The 18,655-nt window shown below is 47.5% G+C and overlaps 1 protein-coding gene across 1 annotated transcript in view; it reads left to right on the forward strand.

The window, feature by feature from the left end:
• The first annotated feature begins 2,604 nt into the window (after positions 1-2,604).
• The window catches only part of KCNJ6 (potassium inwardly rectifying channel subfamily J member 6), a 71,429-nt gene continuing 55,378 nt past the window's right edge, over positions 2,605-18,655 (forward strand). Inside the window, exons 1-2 of the mRNA XM_042903073.1 lie at positions 2,605-2,837; positions 2,943-3,863. Coding sequence (XP_042759007.1) covers positions 2,762-2,837; positions 2,943-3,863 — 997 coding nt within the window. The 5' untranslated portion in view covers positions 2,605-2,761. The remainder of the gene's footprint in view (positions 2,838-2,942; positions 3,864-18,655) is intronic.

The following is an 18,655-nucleotide window of genomic DNA, read 5'->3' on the forward strand; positions in this document are numbered from 1 at the left end:
TGGAGCCTGCTTCAGATTCTGTGTCTCCCTCTCTGTCTCTGCCCCTCCCCTGCTCACATGCACACGCTCTCTCTCTCTCTCAAAAATAAACATTAAAAAAATTTTTAAGCTCTTAAGTAGCATATGCATTTACATTTTGCCCAACACCAGACCCAAGCATTTGACTAACCACACGCTAGTTCATTATAGATGCTTAGATTCAAACATTCCATCCCGACTTCCTCTCTCCCTGCTCTTTCCCACACCAGCCCCCCCTCAAATCATGACACTTCTCTCCCCATGTCAGTAGTGCTGCCCTTAAAATGAGACCTAAGACTATATTTGATAATAGACACGACAGACATAACGGCCCAAACATTTTTTTTTTCTTGTTTCTAGTCAGATGGCGGCTTTTTGCCACTAACTCCGGCCCCTCCACCTTCTGACTCCACCATCCTCTGTAGAAAGGGCAGGGGCCTAGGAGAGGCTACATCCACTCTTTGAGGCTTTGACCCGGAAAGACCAGCTCCACACCTGCCAGGACTCTGCACTGGCCACCTCTCAATACAAAGGAAACTGGGAAATGTGGGCCAGTCCTGAGCTAGAAAAAGAAGAAACAAACAAACAGAGAATGTGGAGGACCAACCAGCAGGCTCCGGGAAGACCCAGAGCGTTTGTGTCTACTCACTCATTAGCCTTTCAGACAGGTTCCTCCAGGTCAGGATAGATGCCTGGATTTGAAGGTTATAGCCCAGCCAGAAAAGGCAGAAAAGCATCTTCAACTGGGGGCCCGGGAGGAGGGTTGTAGGTTTCCTCGTGACATTTGAAAGTATGAAATATCACTGAAGATTGTTAAGGGCCAATCGATCTGACAAACCCTCTTCTTGGGGGGTGGAAGGACTGAAGGACTCAGGGACGCAAGGGCTCAGGGTGGCTCTGCACAGTCGGAGGGCTTACCTCCCCCCCGCCACCCCCGGATCAAGGCAAACCCCTACCTCAGGTTCAGTCAGGCCCTTGCATCCTGTAAACAAAGCCCCCCATCCCAGTGGGTTTGAGCCCTGAGTTTATCCCCCATGATGTCATATGGAGAGACTCCCAGTCAGGGCAAAATCAGCAGCGAGAGCTCAGGCGAGACCTTTCCGGGTCACAGATACCCCACCGGGTAGGGGTGCCGGCAGCGAGCAAAGAGAGGGCCTTGGCGTCCATCCAGATGCCCCACCCCCCCTCCCTCCCGTCCCGACCTCAGCTGCTTCCCTTTGACGCCTGTCCTGGTTTCTCTGTTCGAAGAAGAAAAAGAATAAGCAAAGTTTCTCTTTGACACATGAGGGCTATTGAGGGCAGTGATCTAAAAAGTCAAAGTTGTCAAACCAAACAGCAGCTTTTGCAGACCGGATGCTGTCTCTTCCTTGTGCTGCAATATGAAAACAGATCTATGGGATTGATTTTTAAGGAAACTAACCAACCGTGAACAAGGTTAATCCATAAGTGAAGTTGGTACCTCTCCCGTCCTATCCACAGCTATGTTCTTATTCAGATAAATGTTTTCGCAACAAACCGTGTTTCTCCTTTAACCCAGGAGAAAACGTAGTTACCGCAGAGAAAATGCACTGCGGACCCAAAGGCACAGAATGAAAGCCTGGGGAAAGAAAGTGCTGATGAAACTTTTAGAAAGCTTTAAAATCATTGGCTGAAAAAGTAATTTCATACAGTGGTTGATGTGTTTACTGGCAGCATCATTTCCAAATTTCCCCTTGCACTCAGATTCTAGAAGAGTTTTCCTAATGCACTGTTAACTAACGACCGTACCAAGGCATGAGTCATGACGGCCGTCGGAAAGGAAATAACCACGAGCCAAAACTGCAGATGTTACGTGTTGAGGCAGAAACCAAATAGAACGTGTAACACACAGAAAGACAGAGAACATTTCCCCACACCTTTTTTTAACCTGGGCATCAAATCAACCCTCAGAATATAATGCAGGCATCCTTACCAACCAAAACCAGAATTTTCATTCTTCAGCTCTGAAATTCGAGTAACAATTTAGAGAGTTCACTCAAAATTCTTGCCCCAAATGTAAGGAGAGTACCTGCTAGGAAAGTGCTGGGAGGCACGTAGCACATCCATCATTCCATTCAACTTTAGAACAACCCTATAAATCGCGTATCGTGATCACCATTTCGTCAATGTGGAAACTCAGGCTCGATGAAGCTGGATAGGGTGTTAGGTCTACCCAGGCTGCCATAACAGAAGACCAGAGTGCGGGGCGGGGCTGGAGGTTTAAGATCAAGGTGCTGGCAGGATTAGTGTCTGGCCGCCTCGCGTGGGTTGGAAGACCTCTCTTCTTGGCTTGCAGATGGCCACCTTCTCATTGTGTCTTCACATGGCCTTTCCTCTGTGTGCACACCCCTGGTGTCTCTTCCTCTTCTTATAGGGACCGGTCTTATCAGGGTGCCTCCCTTATGACCTCATTTAATGTTAGTTATCTCTAAAGGCTCTATCTCCAAATACAGTCACAATGGGAGTTATATCTTCAGTACAGATTGGGGTGGGGTGGGGGACACAATTCAGCCCATAACAGCACGCCCAAGAGCCTGCAACGGCTGGGGGGGCAGAATCAAGACTGTCTGAATTCAAACACTTCTTTATCCTGCGTGTGCTGGAGGCCACGTGGGAAGGCATCCCACGGAGGGGCTGGCTCTTAGAACTTGCTGGTAGGGAGACAGTTTCACAGCAGTAAGCTCTGTCCCGGTGGAAAGGGTGAGGGGGTACCTACACAAGCTAGATGGCAGGGCACAGGACTCCAGGTCAACCAAAGGCCCACCCAGAGATGCCAAATGAAAATGGCTTCATCTACTCTGGTAATAACTACACGAATGCCGTGTACCGTACACAGTGTGGTTTCCGTGACCCCCAAAGAACCAGAATTTCATTCAACTTTTCTTTTCTTTCCTCCAAACCACCAGCTAACGTCCTGGAGGGCGACTCCATGGACCAGGATGTTGAGAGCCCTGTGGCCATTCACCAGCCAAAGTTGCCTAAGCAGGCCAGGGACGACCTGCCAAGACACATCAGCCGAGACCGGACCAAAAGGAAAATCCAGAGGTACGTGCGGAAAGACGGAAAGTGCAATGTCCATCATGGCAACGTGAGGGAGACCTATCGCTACCTGACCGACATCTTCACCACCTTAGTGGATCTCAAGTGGAGATTCAACCTGTTGATTTTCGTCATGGTTTACACAGTGACTTGGCTCTTTTTTGGGATGATCTGGTGGCTAATCGCATACATCCGAGGAGATATGGACCACATAGAGGACCCCTCGTGGACTCCCTGTGTCACCAACCTCAACGGGTTCGTCTCTGCTTTTTTATTTTCGATAGAGACAGAAACCACCATCGGTTATGGCTACCGGGTCATCACAGACAAGTGCCCAGAGGGAATTATTCTCCTCTTAATTCAATCTGTGCTGGGGTCCATCGTCAATGCATTCATGGTGGGATGCATGTTTGTAAAAATATCACAACCCAAGAAGAGGGCAGAGACCCTGGTTTTTTCCACCCATGCGGTGATCTCCATGCGGGATGGAAAACTGTGCCTGATGTTCCGAGTAGGGGATCTTAGGAATTCCCACATCGTAGAGGCTTCCATCCGAGCCAAGTTGATCAAATCCAAACAGACCTCAGAGGGTGAGTTCATCCCCTTGAACCAAACAGATATCAATGTAGGGTATTACACCGGGGATGACCGTCTATTTCTGGTGTCGCCACTCATCATCAGCCACGAAATCAACCAACAGAGTCCTTTCTGGGAGATCTCCAAAGCCCAGCTGCCCAAAGAGGAGCTAGAAATTGTGGTCATCCTAGAAGGAATGGTGGAGGCTACAGGTAAGACGTGTTCCATGCTGGGGCATCTGTGGGATCAACGCTCTTTGTGAGTTGGCCCTGACTTATTTATGATGAAATATGAAAAACTGAACCTCCCTCACTATCGATATCACCCCCCCGTTTCATGACATAGTATATATACCTCTGTGTCCTCTAACCTCGCGTAGCCACCAAGAAGTCTAACCATTTAGCTTTTTAAAAGCTTTTGGAGAATAAACTAATAAGTAATTTTCGAAAGCACTACGTACTATATTTTAAATTTCCAAGTGTTTCTGTAAGTTAAAATCTTATCTGTCTCTGAAGCGCTTTTAAATGGCTCTAAAACATTACCTGATTTAAATACTTGAGGTGATTTAATAGCAAGCCAAGAGGAAAAAGTTTAGCCTTTCAAAGGAAGGCTGACAAATTGCTTTAATAAAAGTGCAATTACACCCCTTCTTTGAGAGCCATTTGCAAGACCCGGGGCCCTGGCTGTTCTTTGATATCAAGTGAAAGCTGGGTGTCTTTCTGTATACTCTACCTGCTGAACCCCCAGCTGATATAATTACTGCAGTAAATAATCCTAACAGGAAAGGGGGAAAAAATTGAAGATCCGTTCATCACAATCCTATTGACCCTTCTGCTGTTAATGGCTGATCGTTGACGCGTTCTTGGGAAAACGATCTGTTCTCAAAATAGCGAAATGGTCTGTCTTTATTGAAGTCTTCACTCATATCTGAGTTTGGCACGTGTTATACATCCCAGCAGCAAAGCAGGTCCTGCCTACGTTTATCAGTAACATTCCACAAAATAGAGCCAGACATTCTGACTTAAGCTAAGAATAGCGCCCCACTATAAAGTATAAACCCGAATCCAAATGCATTATTTTCTTTCCTGTTCTTCGGAGTTATCGACAGTAGCCTTAAAATCCTCTTTAGATGTGCAAGCTGCATTTCTGTGCTTTGAAGTCTGCAGCCTGCGGTTCTGGGTTCATTTCTATAATCTGAAAATGCACGGCCAACAGCCTGGCCCCAGATTCTTTTTCCACCCATAACCTGAGCTCAGTCATCCCTTGAAAGCCGTCAGTCCCATGTTTCTGCTTCCCTGTACCCAACAGCAGGCAAGATCATTACCTCTAACTAACTTCTCTTGGAGCGGTGGAAACTCTCGCCGTTGGTTTTTTAAACGCAGCCAGCAATGAAAATGTGAGTAAAAGTCTTTGCGTGGGGCTCAACGGTAGGACTGTGCTCCTTTCCGTAGAACAAAAGGAACACGGACCACATTCGAAACTGGCTTTAAAGAATAACAAAATAATGCACGTGAAATACTAAGAACTGCACATGTGAACGGGTTACCTGCACCTTGAGCCTGACTCTCCCCGAGTACTCATGAGGCAAGGCTGTGTGGGGGGAGGAGGAAGAAGAGAGGGGAGGAGGGGGGGAGGAGAGAGGGGAGGAAACAATTCAAAGCAGGAGCCCGGTCATTTTCTCGCCGACCAGAAACTTCTCCCACCTCGGCTCAGCACGGGGACTCTGGATCCCCCTAGTGGTGACCACTGCCATACAGCCGCTGGCAGCATAAACCGACCACTCGTGATGTAGCCTTTATATCAGATTCCTCATTACAAACCCTCCCGGTAGGACATGAGGGAGGGGAGTGGACAAGCCTTCTTATCGTTGCGTCTTTGAGCTCAAGGAGCAAAAGCCACTGAGATGTACCCTCTGGTTACTGGTGCTAATCAGAGCCGCAAACCGCAGGAGCTCAGCTTCAGGTTCCCTCAGACCAAAGCCCGATCTTGAGCAAAGTAAATGAATCCAGAATGAGCAAATTATCTTTGTAATGTCCCTGAGTTGGAATTCTCCCCGGGGCAGACTCTGTCTTTCTGATGGCAGCTTGTGATGAGTGAGACTTTCTAAAGGGAAGAACAACGTTTTCTTGGTAATTAACAGTGATACTCGCCTCTGAACAGTCAGCAGCCTTTCTTCCTGCTTTTCTTAGAGAAAACTTGGTAGTTGCCAGCATAACAAAAATCAAAACACTTATCGCTGCTCCTGGGGAAAGGCAACTGCTCTTAATTTAAAAACATAAAATAAAGTTTTCTAATTTCTGTTATGTGGAAGGAAGAATGTTCTAGAGAGTTCTGGGTTTGTCTGGAAGCTGGATATGTCCTGATCTTTTCCTAACGGGATTCATACAGTTCAATACTTCCAGCACATCTGATCTCTGAAGCTTCAGCAGGATACTTTTTCTGTGTGAATGAAATGCACAAATGGAATTGTGGGTATTAAACAGACCCTTGAGGGATGGGAAGAATGCTTCAAGGAGTCAAAGCCACAGGAAAAAAAAAAATAATAGGCGTGAACCAAATGCACACCAAGGAAAACAAATTCACAAGGATCTAATTATTCATTACAGGGCTAGATGGGAAGTCAGGAGCCTTGAAAACGGCAAGCTGACCCAACACGATTTCCGCTTTATTCATGCCTTGTTTCAAAAATGACTTAGTTGACCTTAAACCACTGTCGGTGATCCCAATTAGCAGGCATCTTCCAAGAATGAGCCCCACGCTGCAACATCACCACAGTGCTCTCCTCCTTTCACACGCGTTGTGGGTACACAGTGATTCCAATACGGTGTTTTCTGGAAATCTGAGCTATCCTGCAGTAAGCCGAGTATGCACTGGGTCCTTTAGTCTGCTGAGCGCCCGGGGCCAGAACACGCCAGTTGGTCTTCTGTTGATGCATTATATTCTCTACTGCAGCCAGCCTGCTTTGCCCCATCCCTCAGAGTTAGGCTCGATTTTAGAAAACGAAAAGTAAGTTCCTTGAAGACAGGACGTGATCTTGCCCAACATTGATGCCCTGCAGGTCCTAGCCCGAGTCCCCCACTCGATAAGTCCCCTAGCCTCATAAAAGACAGACTCACACCCACAAAAGACAGACCCACATCCTCAGTGGGTGGCTCGCGGCCGGTCCAGCCCAGGGTCAGAGGGATGTGCACCGTGACCTCTCGAGAACCTTTCAGTCATGTGATTCTATTTTTGAAAACGAATCAAACCCTGGAAAATTCTGACACCAGCCACCCAGACATCTGGGAACTGGCCGTGGCTCATCCTGCAAATATATTTTTAAAGGGGGCCCTTTATGTTCCTGACACATGGGCAATTTTGAGATAGTGATGTTTACAAAAGGGTTCACAGCTACGTAAACAAACTTGCTCAGCAGCTGTGGCAAATGTGCTTTAAAATAGTAAAGCGTTCACATAGACTGTTATTTATAGAGGGCAAATTGGCCTGGAGGCTAGATGACAGCTACACAGAGCTGGGCCTGTTGCCAGCCAGCTCCCCACTAGAGCCTCTCTGATTGATGAACTTCCATATTTACCCCCCAACGATTATGCAACTCTGACAAGCAGTCCTTTCCAACACCTCAGCAAATGTGCCTGGTTAGCTGGGATGAATCCCCATTAAGCTTTTTTGTTGTTGTTGTTACAGAAATCATAAAACTTAGACAAGAGTAGACCAAAAAGGATAATTAACTCTCATATAGCCATCATTGAATTTCTAGGATTGTCAATTCACAGCCAAACTTGTTCCATTCTAGACCATCACTCCCTAACCGCCCCCCAACCCCCCGGCCTCGGATCTTTTTCTCTACAACTCTTTCCTGTGTGTTTCTAAAAGGCAAGGGCTCGCACATACAACCGGAACACGTTGGTGGCACCTAACATACCTAAAATCGTTAGTGATCATTCCTTAAGATCCAATATTCGGGTGTTCCAACTTCTAATCGTTCCACAGATGTCTTTTTTTATTGTTTTCAAAGCTGCTCATTTGAAGCGGGATCCAAATGAGGCTAGCACGCTGTGACCGCTTAGGATCTCGTGAAAGCCTCTTAATCCAGGAGCTCCACCTCCGTCTCTGGGGGGTGTTTTTCTTTCAAGTTTTTCTCAAAGAAGGGAACTTCTGAAAGATTTAAATAATGCACAAAAAACTGGGGAAAGTGGAGGATGGAAGGAAGCCGACTCAGTGGAGGTACACTGACACGGGACCGATGAGGACACAGGCCCGACAGCCCCGCAGCTGCCGGCCGTAGGAGGAGAGGGAGTGGGCATCCTAAACCCGAGAACGCAAACCGGAAGCAGGAAACCGGAAGTGGGGGGGGGCGAATCGGAAGTAGTTGCCGTCTTTCGCCACAGGAAAACTCAGTGCCGTCTCTAGAATAACGTGTAGGCGGAAAGGGTTTTGTCGCGTAAATCACGTGACAGATCACAGGATTTTTGAGTTGGAAGGGATCTTCACCAACTCTTATTTCACAGAGGAAGTGGAAGCCTGACTAGTGCCTGGGCCCAGGTCAAATAGCCCCTGGCAGAGTAGGACCTTGAAACCCAGGATGGCCGACGTCACCCAGCCTCCACGTCCAGTGCTCTTTGCGTGGTGAATGCTGCTGGTTCATGAGGATTCAAGAGAGAAGTGCGCCCCAAAAAGAAGTGTCAAAGCAGGCTGCCCTCTCTTTTCCCCTCCCATTGGCTCTTTTTCTTTAAGGTTACTCTGTTGGTCTCTGCTGCTACCGATTCGCTTTAAAACTCTCGATGCGTTCACATGAATTTTTAACAACCATGTATTCAGATGAAATGTGCTGCAAAGAGTTCTGAAATCTAAATTAAGTAAGCAGTGTCTACACAAATACCCCTGGAAGGGTATGATGTTCTGTCAGAGCCGATTTCCAAATACCATTTTTCTTTGCTGTGATCAAAATGCCACTTCACTGTAATAAGAGGAGAATATGAGATCACAGATTTTGAAAAGGTGGCATTTCGCAGATAAGATGGTTGAGTGTTAGCACTACCGTACTCTTAAGCTATTTCTAGTAATGATATTTCATACCCATTACATTTTTCAAGTCTTATTTTCTCCTCTTGATAAGTTTCTGCTGATCCCTCCATTGGCAAGTCATTATCTCAGGATTTACCGTTTTTCTCTTACGAGTCACAACCACAGCTACCTAACCTGGGAAAAGAATTAATTGAGGTGATCTGAAATGTTAAGAACGCGGGTGAAAACCTCGTGGTAAATCTATATAAGGAGGAACACAAAAAATTTCAAGGACACATGAATTTATTTTTCCTAGGTAGAAATCTACTGTTCATCAACATCAAGAAATCCAACTACGCTTTCTTCCTTGGGCGTTAGGTTCAAGTGATTTATTCAGGGCTTCCTTCCAAAATGTCTGCCTCGACATGATATATCCCAGGAGTGTCATTGGCCGGCTAAAAACCGATGATAACTGCTTCCCCCAAATATGGTAAACTTTTTGTGATCTTCAGCAGTTTGGGAACACTGTGTTCTGATTCATCACGTGTCCTAACAATCTTGAGACTGGATACTGTAGACCGCACACAGGGTTTTAAGCTTTTCCACAACTCCTCTAAAAGGAAGAATATCGTAAGTCTGTTAAACAGTGTCACTTTGTTAAATACACTGGGGAAAGCCATGTAAGTTGTTCATGCACGCACACACGCACGCTGAGCCGAACACCCAGAGGTGCTTCTTCTCCAGTTAAGCACGCCCTTGCTTTTCTGTCCTACACCAGTCCACCTGCAAATTCTGTTTGTTATACGAATCATTTAGTATGCCTCTTTTCTGAGAGCAATCTCTCTCAGCTACAGCCAAGCTTGTGTCTCTTCAGTCATTTATAGGGTCAGACCATCCTGGGCTCAAGCCACAGTTACACCATTCACTGGCTTCCTTAGTCTCTCTATGCCTCGAGATTTCTTCCACGCTAACGTTGAAGCAGTAACGGTACCTACCTCACAGGTGATCTTTCGACTTCCGGTTTTGTGAGAGCGGATCACTTCTTTCCCCGTAGACTGCACAGGTGAAAGGCCATATAGAGCAAAACTTTGCGAGGGTGGGAAGCCTGGCAGTCCAAAGGGCCAATCCCGGAGAGTGGCTCCATCGGTTTTAGGGGCCTTGCCACTGATGCCTCGACAGAATAACGAATGACCCTCTGAAGGCCCTCTGCATAGTCAAAACGGCGAATGGTAACTTAGGATAGCCAGTCCAAGAAATGCATACTCACAACTGAGAGTAAATGCCAGCCTGGCCTCTGCCCCAGTTACTTACCGTGAATTACAAATCGATGGGCTGTGAATTAATGTGGATCACTGGACTCTGAAAAGACTTTGCATTCCTATTGATAGTAACATTTCATCATTATAATTTCTGCCCAAAGTGAACATGAATATAGATTATGCTCAGGTCTTCTAAGGCAACGGCTCCGTGAGGACAAGACCAATAGTCTGCATCTGAAAACAGTATTTCTGTGTTCCCAGTTCTCCTCCTAGGTTTCCCATAACAACTCTAAGGTATCCGTTGACATCCCAACTTGAAGAATGTAGTTTTGTGCTGGTAACTCAACTAAATTATATTTCCTTGCATAATAAGTCCTTAGAGATACTTCTGCCTTAAACTATAGATACGCTTCAACAAAGCAGACAGTCAGTTGACCCCTAAATGACACGGGGGTTAGGGACACTGACCACCCCCCATGCAGTTGAAAACCCATGGATAACTTCAACTCCCCAAAACTGAGCTACTGATGGCCTCCTGTTGACCAGAAGCCTGACCAATAACAGTCGACTAACACGTATTTTGTATGTTATATGTGATATATACTATATTCTTATAATAAACTAGAAAAAAGGAAATGTTAAGAAAATCACAAGGAAGAGAAAATATATTTACAGTACCATATTGTCAAACAATCCACGTATGAGAGGACCCGCATAGTTCGGACCTGTGTTTTCAAGGGCCAAATGTAAATAGTAATTTCTGTATAATCAACTTTGTTGTTCTCTATTTATTGAGAAAGAATGATAGAGATACCGTAGCAGTCTGCCCCCTGTAAGTTATGCTTCAGTAGCAAACAACCCTAAGGGCTTAAAACACATGGGTTTACTTCTCATTCACGTTACACAGAAGTTACAGCTCGGTCCACCTCCGGTTTACTCCAGGATGCCGACCGAAGGAGCAGGCCCCAGGGAGGACGTGCGGTTCTCATGGCAGGGAGAGAAAAGAAATGGCAGGACACCTCACTTCTACTCATCATGTATTAGTCATACCTAGCAAGTCACATGGCAGCGATTGATATCCGTGGAATGGGGAAATAGAATTGCTTCACAGGACATGGAACAAGCAAACGAGAACAGAATAATACAATCCACCACAGATAACCAAGTGGTTTTGAAAACCACTGGTCTGAGTTAAAGTCATTAGTGCTGTTCACCAAATATGTCCGGCTTTCATCCTGCCAGACACAGGTTAGGATCACATCTCCCCGTTCCTGTTGGGCATGGCCCTGTGGTACACATTCCTCCAGAAGTCTACGCATAAGCCATGCGTATCGCTCTGGTGGAAAATGCTCCCTTCCGCTCGTACGGTCCCCAGAGCACACGTCACAGCAGAGCCTCCATCATCCCCGGACTGGAGACTGGCTTTGAAGGGAAGACCCTGCCAAGTCGCTCAGATCATACAGCACGACTGAGAAAGAGCCTCACGTTGTTGGTTACCATTGGGTTAAGCCACTGAAATGTGAGTTGTTTACTAGGACGGAGAAATCTAGCCTATCTTGTCTGATACAAAATGTCACACAGGGGCGCCTGGGTGGCTCAGTCTGTTGGGCGTCCGACTTCGGCTCAGGTCATGATCTCAAGGTCCGTGAGTTCGAGCCCCACGTCGGGCTCTGTGCTGACAGCTCAGAGCCTGGAGCCCGTTTCAGATTCTGTGTCTCCCTCTCTCTCTGACCTTCCCCCATTCATGCTCTGTCTCTCTCTGTCTCAAAAATGAATAAACGTTAAAAAAAAAAAATTAAAAAAACAAAAACCAAAAAACAAAATGTCACACTAACATTTTGACAAATTGGCTGTCGCATTGCTACTGGCTAGTCTAGACTGGCCCTGAAGTGAATCGGTAGCTAGCTACTCTGCAGAACCCCCCTCCCTCCTTCAAGTCCCATCTTCGCAGGGTAAGCCTTTCAGTTCAGACAGGCTGACTTCAAACTCTGCCTCCACGCCTGACTGCCAGCGAAATTGGGCACATGTCCTTCCTTAACTTCACCAAACCTCATTTTCCATTCTGGAACATGAGAATGTTCCTTAAACCTGCAACATGGCTCCACGAGCTAATACATGTAAGTCATTCATCATGGGACCTGATGCACAGTAAGTGCTCAAGAAATTCACAGAGTGCATCTGTAATTCTGTGACTCACACTATTTTCACCCATCATTTCTGGAGTGCCTATCAGATGCCGGTTACTTCAGTAGGTGCTGTGCACATAGATTATTTTCAACCCTCAAGACAATTCTGAAAGGTAGGTGTCATCCTTGTTTGGCAAATGAGGGGTTGACTCTCAAGTGGGGGGCTAGAGAGCAACTTTCCCAAGATTACCCATCTGGTATGGTGAGAAAGCCAGGATCCAGTCTCAGAAACGCCCACCTCCCCAGTCTGTCTGCCCCACGCCTCTCTGGAGGAGACTTGGTGCACACAGCCACATTTTAAAGGAGCAGTTAGTGATTCAGTGTCACTAGCACACTGACAATTATGGCTCCATGATATATTCTCCTTTGATTACTTACTGGCTTTCGTTTGCCCATCAGGCTCCCCTTCCCCGACTGTAACCGACGGGAGCAATCTGATCTTCCATAACATTTAGCACTGAGTCTCTTGAAGGGACACTTATTGGCTCATACTCCAGGTTCTGCCCAGCTCGGTGTTATCAGGTGACCATGCCAGCTGATGCTCTGGGCCAACCCCCTCCAAAGCAGCCTGCTGCCATGCCAAGTATAATCCAAAGTGCAGTCAAGCAGCTGGCTCACAAACCCTGAGGGGAGGAAAAAATAAAATTTAATATTGAAAGGGAAGGATCAACTTTGACTCTGAGCGCCCTGCCCGAAAGCATGATGATAAAGAGATTTAGGCTTTGACCAGCCTCATTAAACCTTGTTGGGGTTTCCATTTCATTGTGAAATGTCCAACAAGACTCTTTCTTGGGTTTGATGATGGTGATGACGGTTTTTCTCTGGGCACTGAGGTCATCCTTAGAAGGTTTCAATTAAACGTTTGCTGAGTAAATGCATTTGCTTTTACATTTTCGCAAGCATATTTTACATAGGGTGACTATTAATAGGACTCTGGGAAAGCCGGTGGATGAGAAGGAGTTAATGGGTGATGACATCGGAGGAGCACCCATGGTACAAGCACTGAGGGGACAAGGCTAAAGCTTGAGTCTAAAATGGATTAATGCCCTGTTCACAATGGCCCCAGATTAAGTGTGCTTAATTACAAGTCAGAGAGCTTACAATAGCAGTAAAGTATGAGTCCTTTACTTCCTTGAGATCCTTGGTTTTCTATTATCATCTGTCTCGCAAAACCAAGTTGGAAAAGTTGTCAAGCTTCAGAGGAACAAAAATGATGCCGGTCCGTGACTCTGGAGGAAGCTCTTAAGAATCCACAAGGTCCAAAAATGGGAAAGAAAGATTTCCAAACACCTATGAGTCTTTCCAGCATAATTCCTTCGTGTTCACCCAGAGGCACCTCAGCATGTTCAGCCTGGCCTGAAGACCCTGTCGTCAGCCCCCACAGCCAGGGAAAGAAAGAGGTCACATTCATTAAGCCAACAGCAGGTGACTATATTTGGGAGGTAGGCAACCTGACTGGCCATGGACAGACCAGGCCAAGAGCAAGGAAGGGCAGGGATCCTTCCAGTACAACTTTGCGGCCTTCACTGCTGTGGGGATCTGGCACAGAGTCACCCCCTACGTTTGGTGGATGAATTGACAAAAGCCTCCCCCGTAGCTGGAAGTACCCTTCTTGACTTTGAAGAAGCTAGCTGAGGACGCCACGAGTTTCCACATCAACAAGGCAAGGTGTCCTCTATCGCCATATTGAGGGGTAGAACGTCACCGTGGCATTTCTTCCCTTGAGTTCAACCCGATACCCGCTCAACCCGGTGGAAAGGGGGCATCTTGTGAGTAACGAGCATCCGTAATCTGGGAAGGCAGCGGTCCAGCAGACAGGAGACAGAAAAGACATTAGATCAAAATGTGCCGTTGTTGTCACAGCATCCCACATTTGCTGCCCTAGGGTCTGTCCTTAGGATGAAACCAAATCTGTTGATGAATCCAAGGACTGTGCATTTAAGTTCAAATGCTTAGTCTGTTCATGTCCTCATCCACCAAAATCATGGTTTCTACTTCCTTCTCTCTCTGCAATCTCACACGACTTCTTCTTAGACAACAACCTGGCTTCACACTAGGTTGAGAAAAGAGATGTAATCACAATGGACCAATGGTCCTCACTCTGCCACGTCTCCCACCCTACCTGGGCCTTTAACCCTGTTTCTTCTTGCCTCCGAGCCCATTCTATCTGGAATCCTGTTGTCTATTTTCCCTCTGAGCCATTTCAGCCAGGCCCTTGGCTTTGATTACCATCTTTTTTTTGCTTTGCATGTGACATCAAATTTCTGTCTCTGGCCCCAACCTCTCCCTGACGTTCTGCACTCAGAGATCTAGCTGCCTCTTGGCATCCCTATTGAGATGCCTAACAAGCCTGCACAACTAATGCGGCCAAAGCGGAAACTAAAGATTCTAGAATCCTCTATTATTTCTTCCCCTCTCCATCTTCCCCATGTCCATAAATGTCATCATCAATCATGCAGTGACTTACATCAAAAACTGTAGCAGCATCCTTGATTCATCTCATCCCCTTACCATCCAGAAGTCCTTCCAAAATATGTCTGCGGCCATGACTACCACCCCAGATCAGGTCGTCATATTGTGGAGGGAGCAGCGTTCAACTGAGTCTCCCTGCTTCACTTGGACCATCCTACAAAAGTCCATCTTGCCCATAGCGTCCAGAGTGCTTTTAATAAATGTAAACCAGAGCAAGACATTCCCATGCTTAAAGCGCTCAGACAGATTCCCACAGCGCTTGGAAAATCCAGATTCCTTGCCATGGTCCACAAGGTCCGTCTGGCCCGGCTCCAGCCTGCTTGTCTGCTTTTACCTCTAACCACTTTTCCATCTGACTCACCACGCTGCAGCCGTTTGAGCTCTCCATTCTGAGCACAGAGAATCTTCCTCAGGGAGGTCTCTTCCAACCACCCAAGAGAAACCAGCTCCAGTCACTGTGCCTCCATCATGCTATGTGGGACGTGTCGCCAGCTGACATTATCTTGTTATGTGTTTATTAACAATCAGAATGGAAGCTCCATGATGGCAGTGCCTTGTCCTGTCTTTGCTAGGCTCCCAGTACCAGGAACAGTGCCTGGACCATAGCAGGCACTGGCTAAATATGTAAGTGTCAGGGTAAACGAATGAAGGAACGAGTAAGATTCCTATATGATCACAAAGTGGTCTCTTAAGCACTAGAGAAAGTCTAGAGTCATTTAAAATTGCCAAAAAAAAAAAAATCCATCTGGCTTGCCTAAAGCCTCTGCCTCCTGACATTGGGAATCACTCCAGGGACAAGCTCCTCAGTCTTCCTCAAGACTCCCTTCCACTCTCTGCCACTGAAAATTTTCAGTGGGTCCCCAGGGCTCTGTCCTGAGCTCTGATCACTTCTTTCTGCACGTCCTCCCAGAGCAACCATTCCCTGCCTCTTGGAGTCAACTCCTATCTGCTCCCTCATCTGTAGTCCACACTTGGAGGCATCAAACCGCCAATCTGCCAGTCGCCCGGCTCAGAAAGCTGGCTGTCGTCTTACATTGTGCCTTCCCTCGGGCACTTCAGCTTTCTCACGCCCCACCATTTCCCCAAGTCCTGGACTGCTGCTAGCCCAGAGGGCACCTTTGTGCGAAAGAGGAAAAGGCATCCCTCCTCAAGACACTCTACTGCCATCTGCTGGGAAATTTGTGTAACAAATAAACAAGCTGAGGCTCCGATGTAATGAGCTGTCCAAGGTACATGCCGCACAACCATATGCGGCAGCCCCGGCTAAGCTGGCCCCTTCCATCTCTTACCCGTCTGTAGCATCCAGAGCAGCTCTCCTTTCCAGCATCTAGGCCACCACACTGGTTCACAGCCCCACTCCCTCGCCCCGGACTATTAACCCGCCTGCACAGGAGTCTTGTTTTGGCAATCCCCCTCCTTACAATTGTCAGAAGAAACTTTGTAACCTACAAATAGCATCTTCTCAGTCCCCAGTTCATTCTCAGCAGCTTCCCCGCAGTTGGAGAATAAAGCCCAGTCTCCTTTGTATGTCTCAGTCGTGCGCCTGCCCAGGTGCTCTGTCACGTCCTCCGCTACACGCATCTGTGGCTGAAATTCCTGACCATGCCACACGTTATTTCGCCGCTGGCCTGCGCGTATGCTGTGACATTCTCTCCATCTAGAATACGCTTCTCCATTTTTACCTTCCTGATAACTCCTACTCATCTACCAAATTTCCCTGCAAATGCTGCTCCCCGACATACATGAAACCTTAATGACTGCTTGGTTCTCCCTGTCTGCCTCCTCGACGCTTCCACATATTTCCATCACATCTACTGCATTGTGGGTGATTGACCACACGGCTGGGTGCCCCCGGCAGACTTTACATTTTTAGGGATAAATATTGTGCCTTCCCCTCCCCCCCCACCGTTCTCAACAACTAGCACAATTTGGCACATGGCAGGTGCTCAGTAAAAGGGATGAATGCCTAAATGATTTTTTATTCTTTTATTTTAATTTTTTTAACAGTTTATTTTTGAAAGACAGAGAGAGAGAAAGCACAAGCAGGGGAGGGGGAGGACCAGCCGAGATCCTGATCTCATGGTTCGTGAGTTCGAGCCCCACGTCGGGCTCCGTGCCAACAGTGCAGAGCCTGGATGGGACCCCACTTTGAGTTCCCCACCCAACATTCAGCAGGCATCTTATAAACTCCGTCTGATACATAAACGCGGATAGTTTAAGGCAGAGACCCAAAAGGTAAACTTGTCCCAGAATTTGGTCTCATATTGCACAAGGGGCTCCGCCAAGTAGAAATACCCTTGATCCCCTTCTGAAAGCAGGTCTAGTCCAATGGAGACTCTCGGGCTCCCAGAGCAACCGTCCCCCCTGGCTTTCATGTCACCTCGTTCCACACACAGAGCGTTCCCTCTGAGATCGCCTGGTTCCGCTCACGAGCCTCCTCCCCTCTGCCAGGGGAACGGACAAGTGTCTCAGAAGAGCAAAGCGTGGGAAAGGCTGGACCCTTTGCCCAAGTTTCCAGTCCATAAGGAAGGGTCGCCCTACGCAACCCTCACTCGCCACGGTTATGAAGGGTGAGGGGCGATGCTAAATCAGGACGCACCACCGCACCCCGACACCTCCTAAGAGGCCTTTCTGAAGGCAAAAACTCAACAGGCAGGGCGTCTTAGGCTGAGGTGTATTCAGTCAGCAGGCAAGGATTTCCCAGAAACTTCCATGTGTGTGGCATGGCACAAAGTTAGAAGAACACAGTCCTGTCCTTAGGGAACTCACATTTTAGAGCAGAGGGTTGGCAAGATGTTTTCTGTTAAAAGGCCAGGTAGTAAATATTTTACCCTTTGTGACACCTCTGTCACAATGACTCAACTCTGCTGCCATTGCCTGAAAGCAGCCACAGGCAACAAGGCTAAACGTGAGCGTGGCTGTGTCCCAATCAAACTTTATTTATGGACACATAATTTTCAGGTGTCATAAAATATTCCTCTCCAGGGGTTTTTTTTCCAGCCATTTAAAAACGTCAAAGCCATGTTTAGCTCTCCCCGGCTCTAGCCATCGAGACAGACACAAACAAATCACAATACGATGCAAAGGGGAATCATGGAAGGTAAAGGGAACATTTGAAGTGGGGGGGGGGGGGTGCGGGGACAGTAGCCATGGGCTCTGCTCGGGTGATCCCAGTCGGAACTGCCCTGCAGGCCTGCTCCACATCGTCCCCGTCGACCAGAGCGGCAGGCAGGACCCCTCCCTGGGAAAGGAGACGCGGCCACAACCCATGGAAAGATGAAATCAGTCACATCTGCCTCCCCCAGAATGAGAACACAAGAGGGGGCAGAGGTTTCCTGACCTTAGAGAGAGAGCTAAACCTGAACTTCTGTTCAAAAGCAGAGACGCGTCACTAAACGGTACTATTAATAACATCATGCTTTAAAGAAAAAAAGAAAAAAGGACGTGAACGGTTTTGTTTCATGAGGGTGTGTGTGCCGACTCCCCGTTTCCCTTTTTGCTCGTTCTGTTTTGCTCTGGGTGGAAAGTCCTCCCGCCATTTCAAGTTTTCTGACGCTTCTCAGGGCAACATGCATTTTTTTTGTTAACGTGTATTGTTTTTGAGAGAGAGAAGGTGCAAGCAGGGGAGGCCAGAGCGAGAGGGGGGGCAGAGACGGCAAAGGAAGCTCCACGCCGCCAGACTCACAAACTGTGAGATCGTGACCTGAGCCGAAGTCAGACGCTTGACCGAGTGAGCCACCCAGGCTTCCCGTGGGCAAAATGTATTTTTAATACCATCAGTCCATCTGGAGGATGAAGGTTCTAAAGTCCGTTCCACCCTGAAGGAGACTCTTTTGGTCCAAACTCCACTCTGCCCCTAGCCCGCCCCCCGTTTTCTTTAAGAGATCAAGAGGGAGGCGCCAGGGTGGCTCAGTCAGTTAAGCGGCCGACTTCGGCTCAGGTCACGATCTCGTGGTCCGTGAGTTTGAGCCCCGCGTCGGGCTCTGTGCTGACGGCTCAGAGTCTGAAACCTGCTTCCGATTCTGTGTCTCCCTCTCTCTCTGACCCTCCCCCGTTCATGCTCTGTCTCTCTCTGTCTCAAAA

This window comes from Panthera leo, chromosome C2, assembly GCF_018350215.1.
Source record: "Panthera leo isolate Ple1 chromosome C2, P.leo_Ple1_pat1.1, whole genome shotgun sequence".
Classification (NCBI taxonomy): domain Eukaryota; kingdom Metazoa; phylum Chordata; class Mammalia; order Carnivora; family Felidae; genus Panthera; species Panthera leo.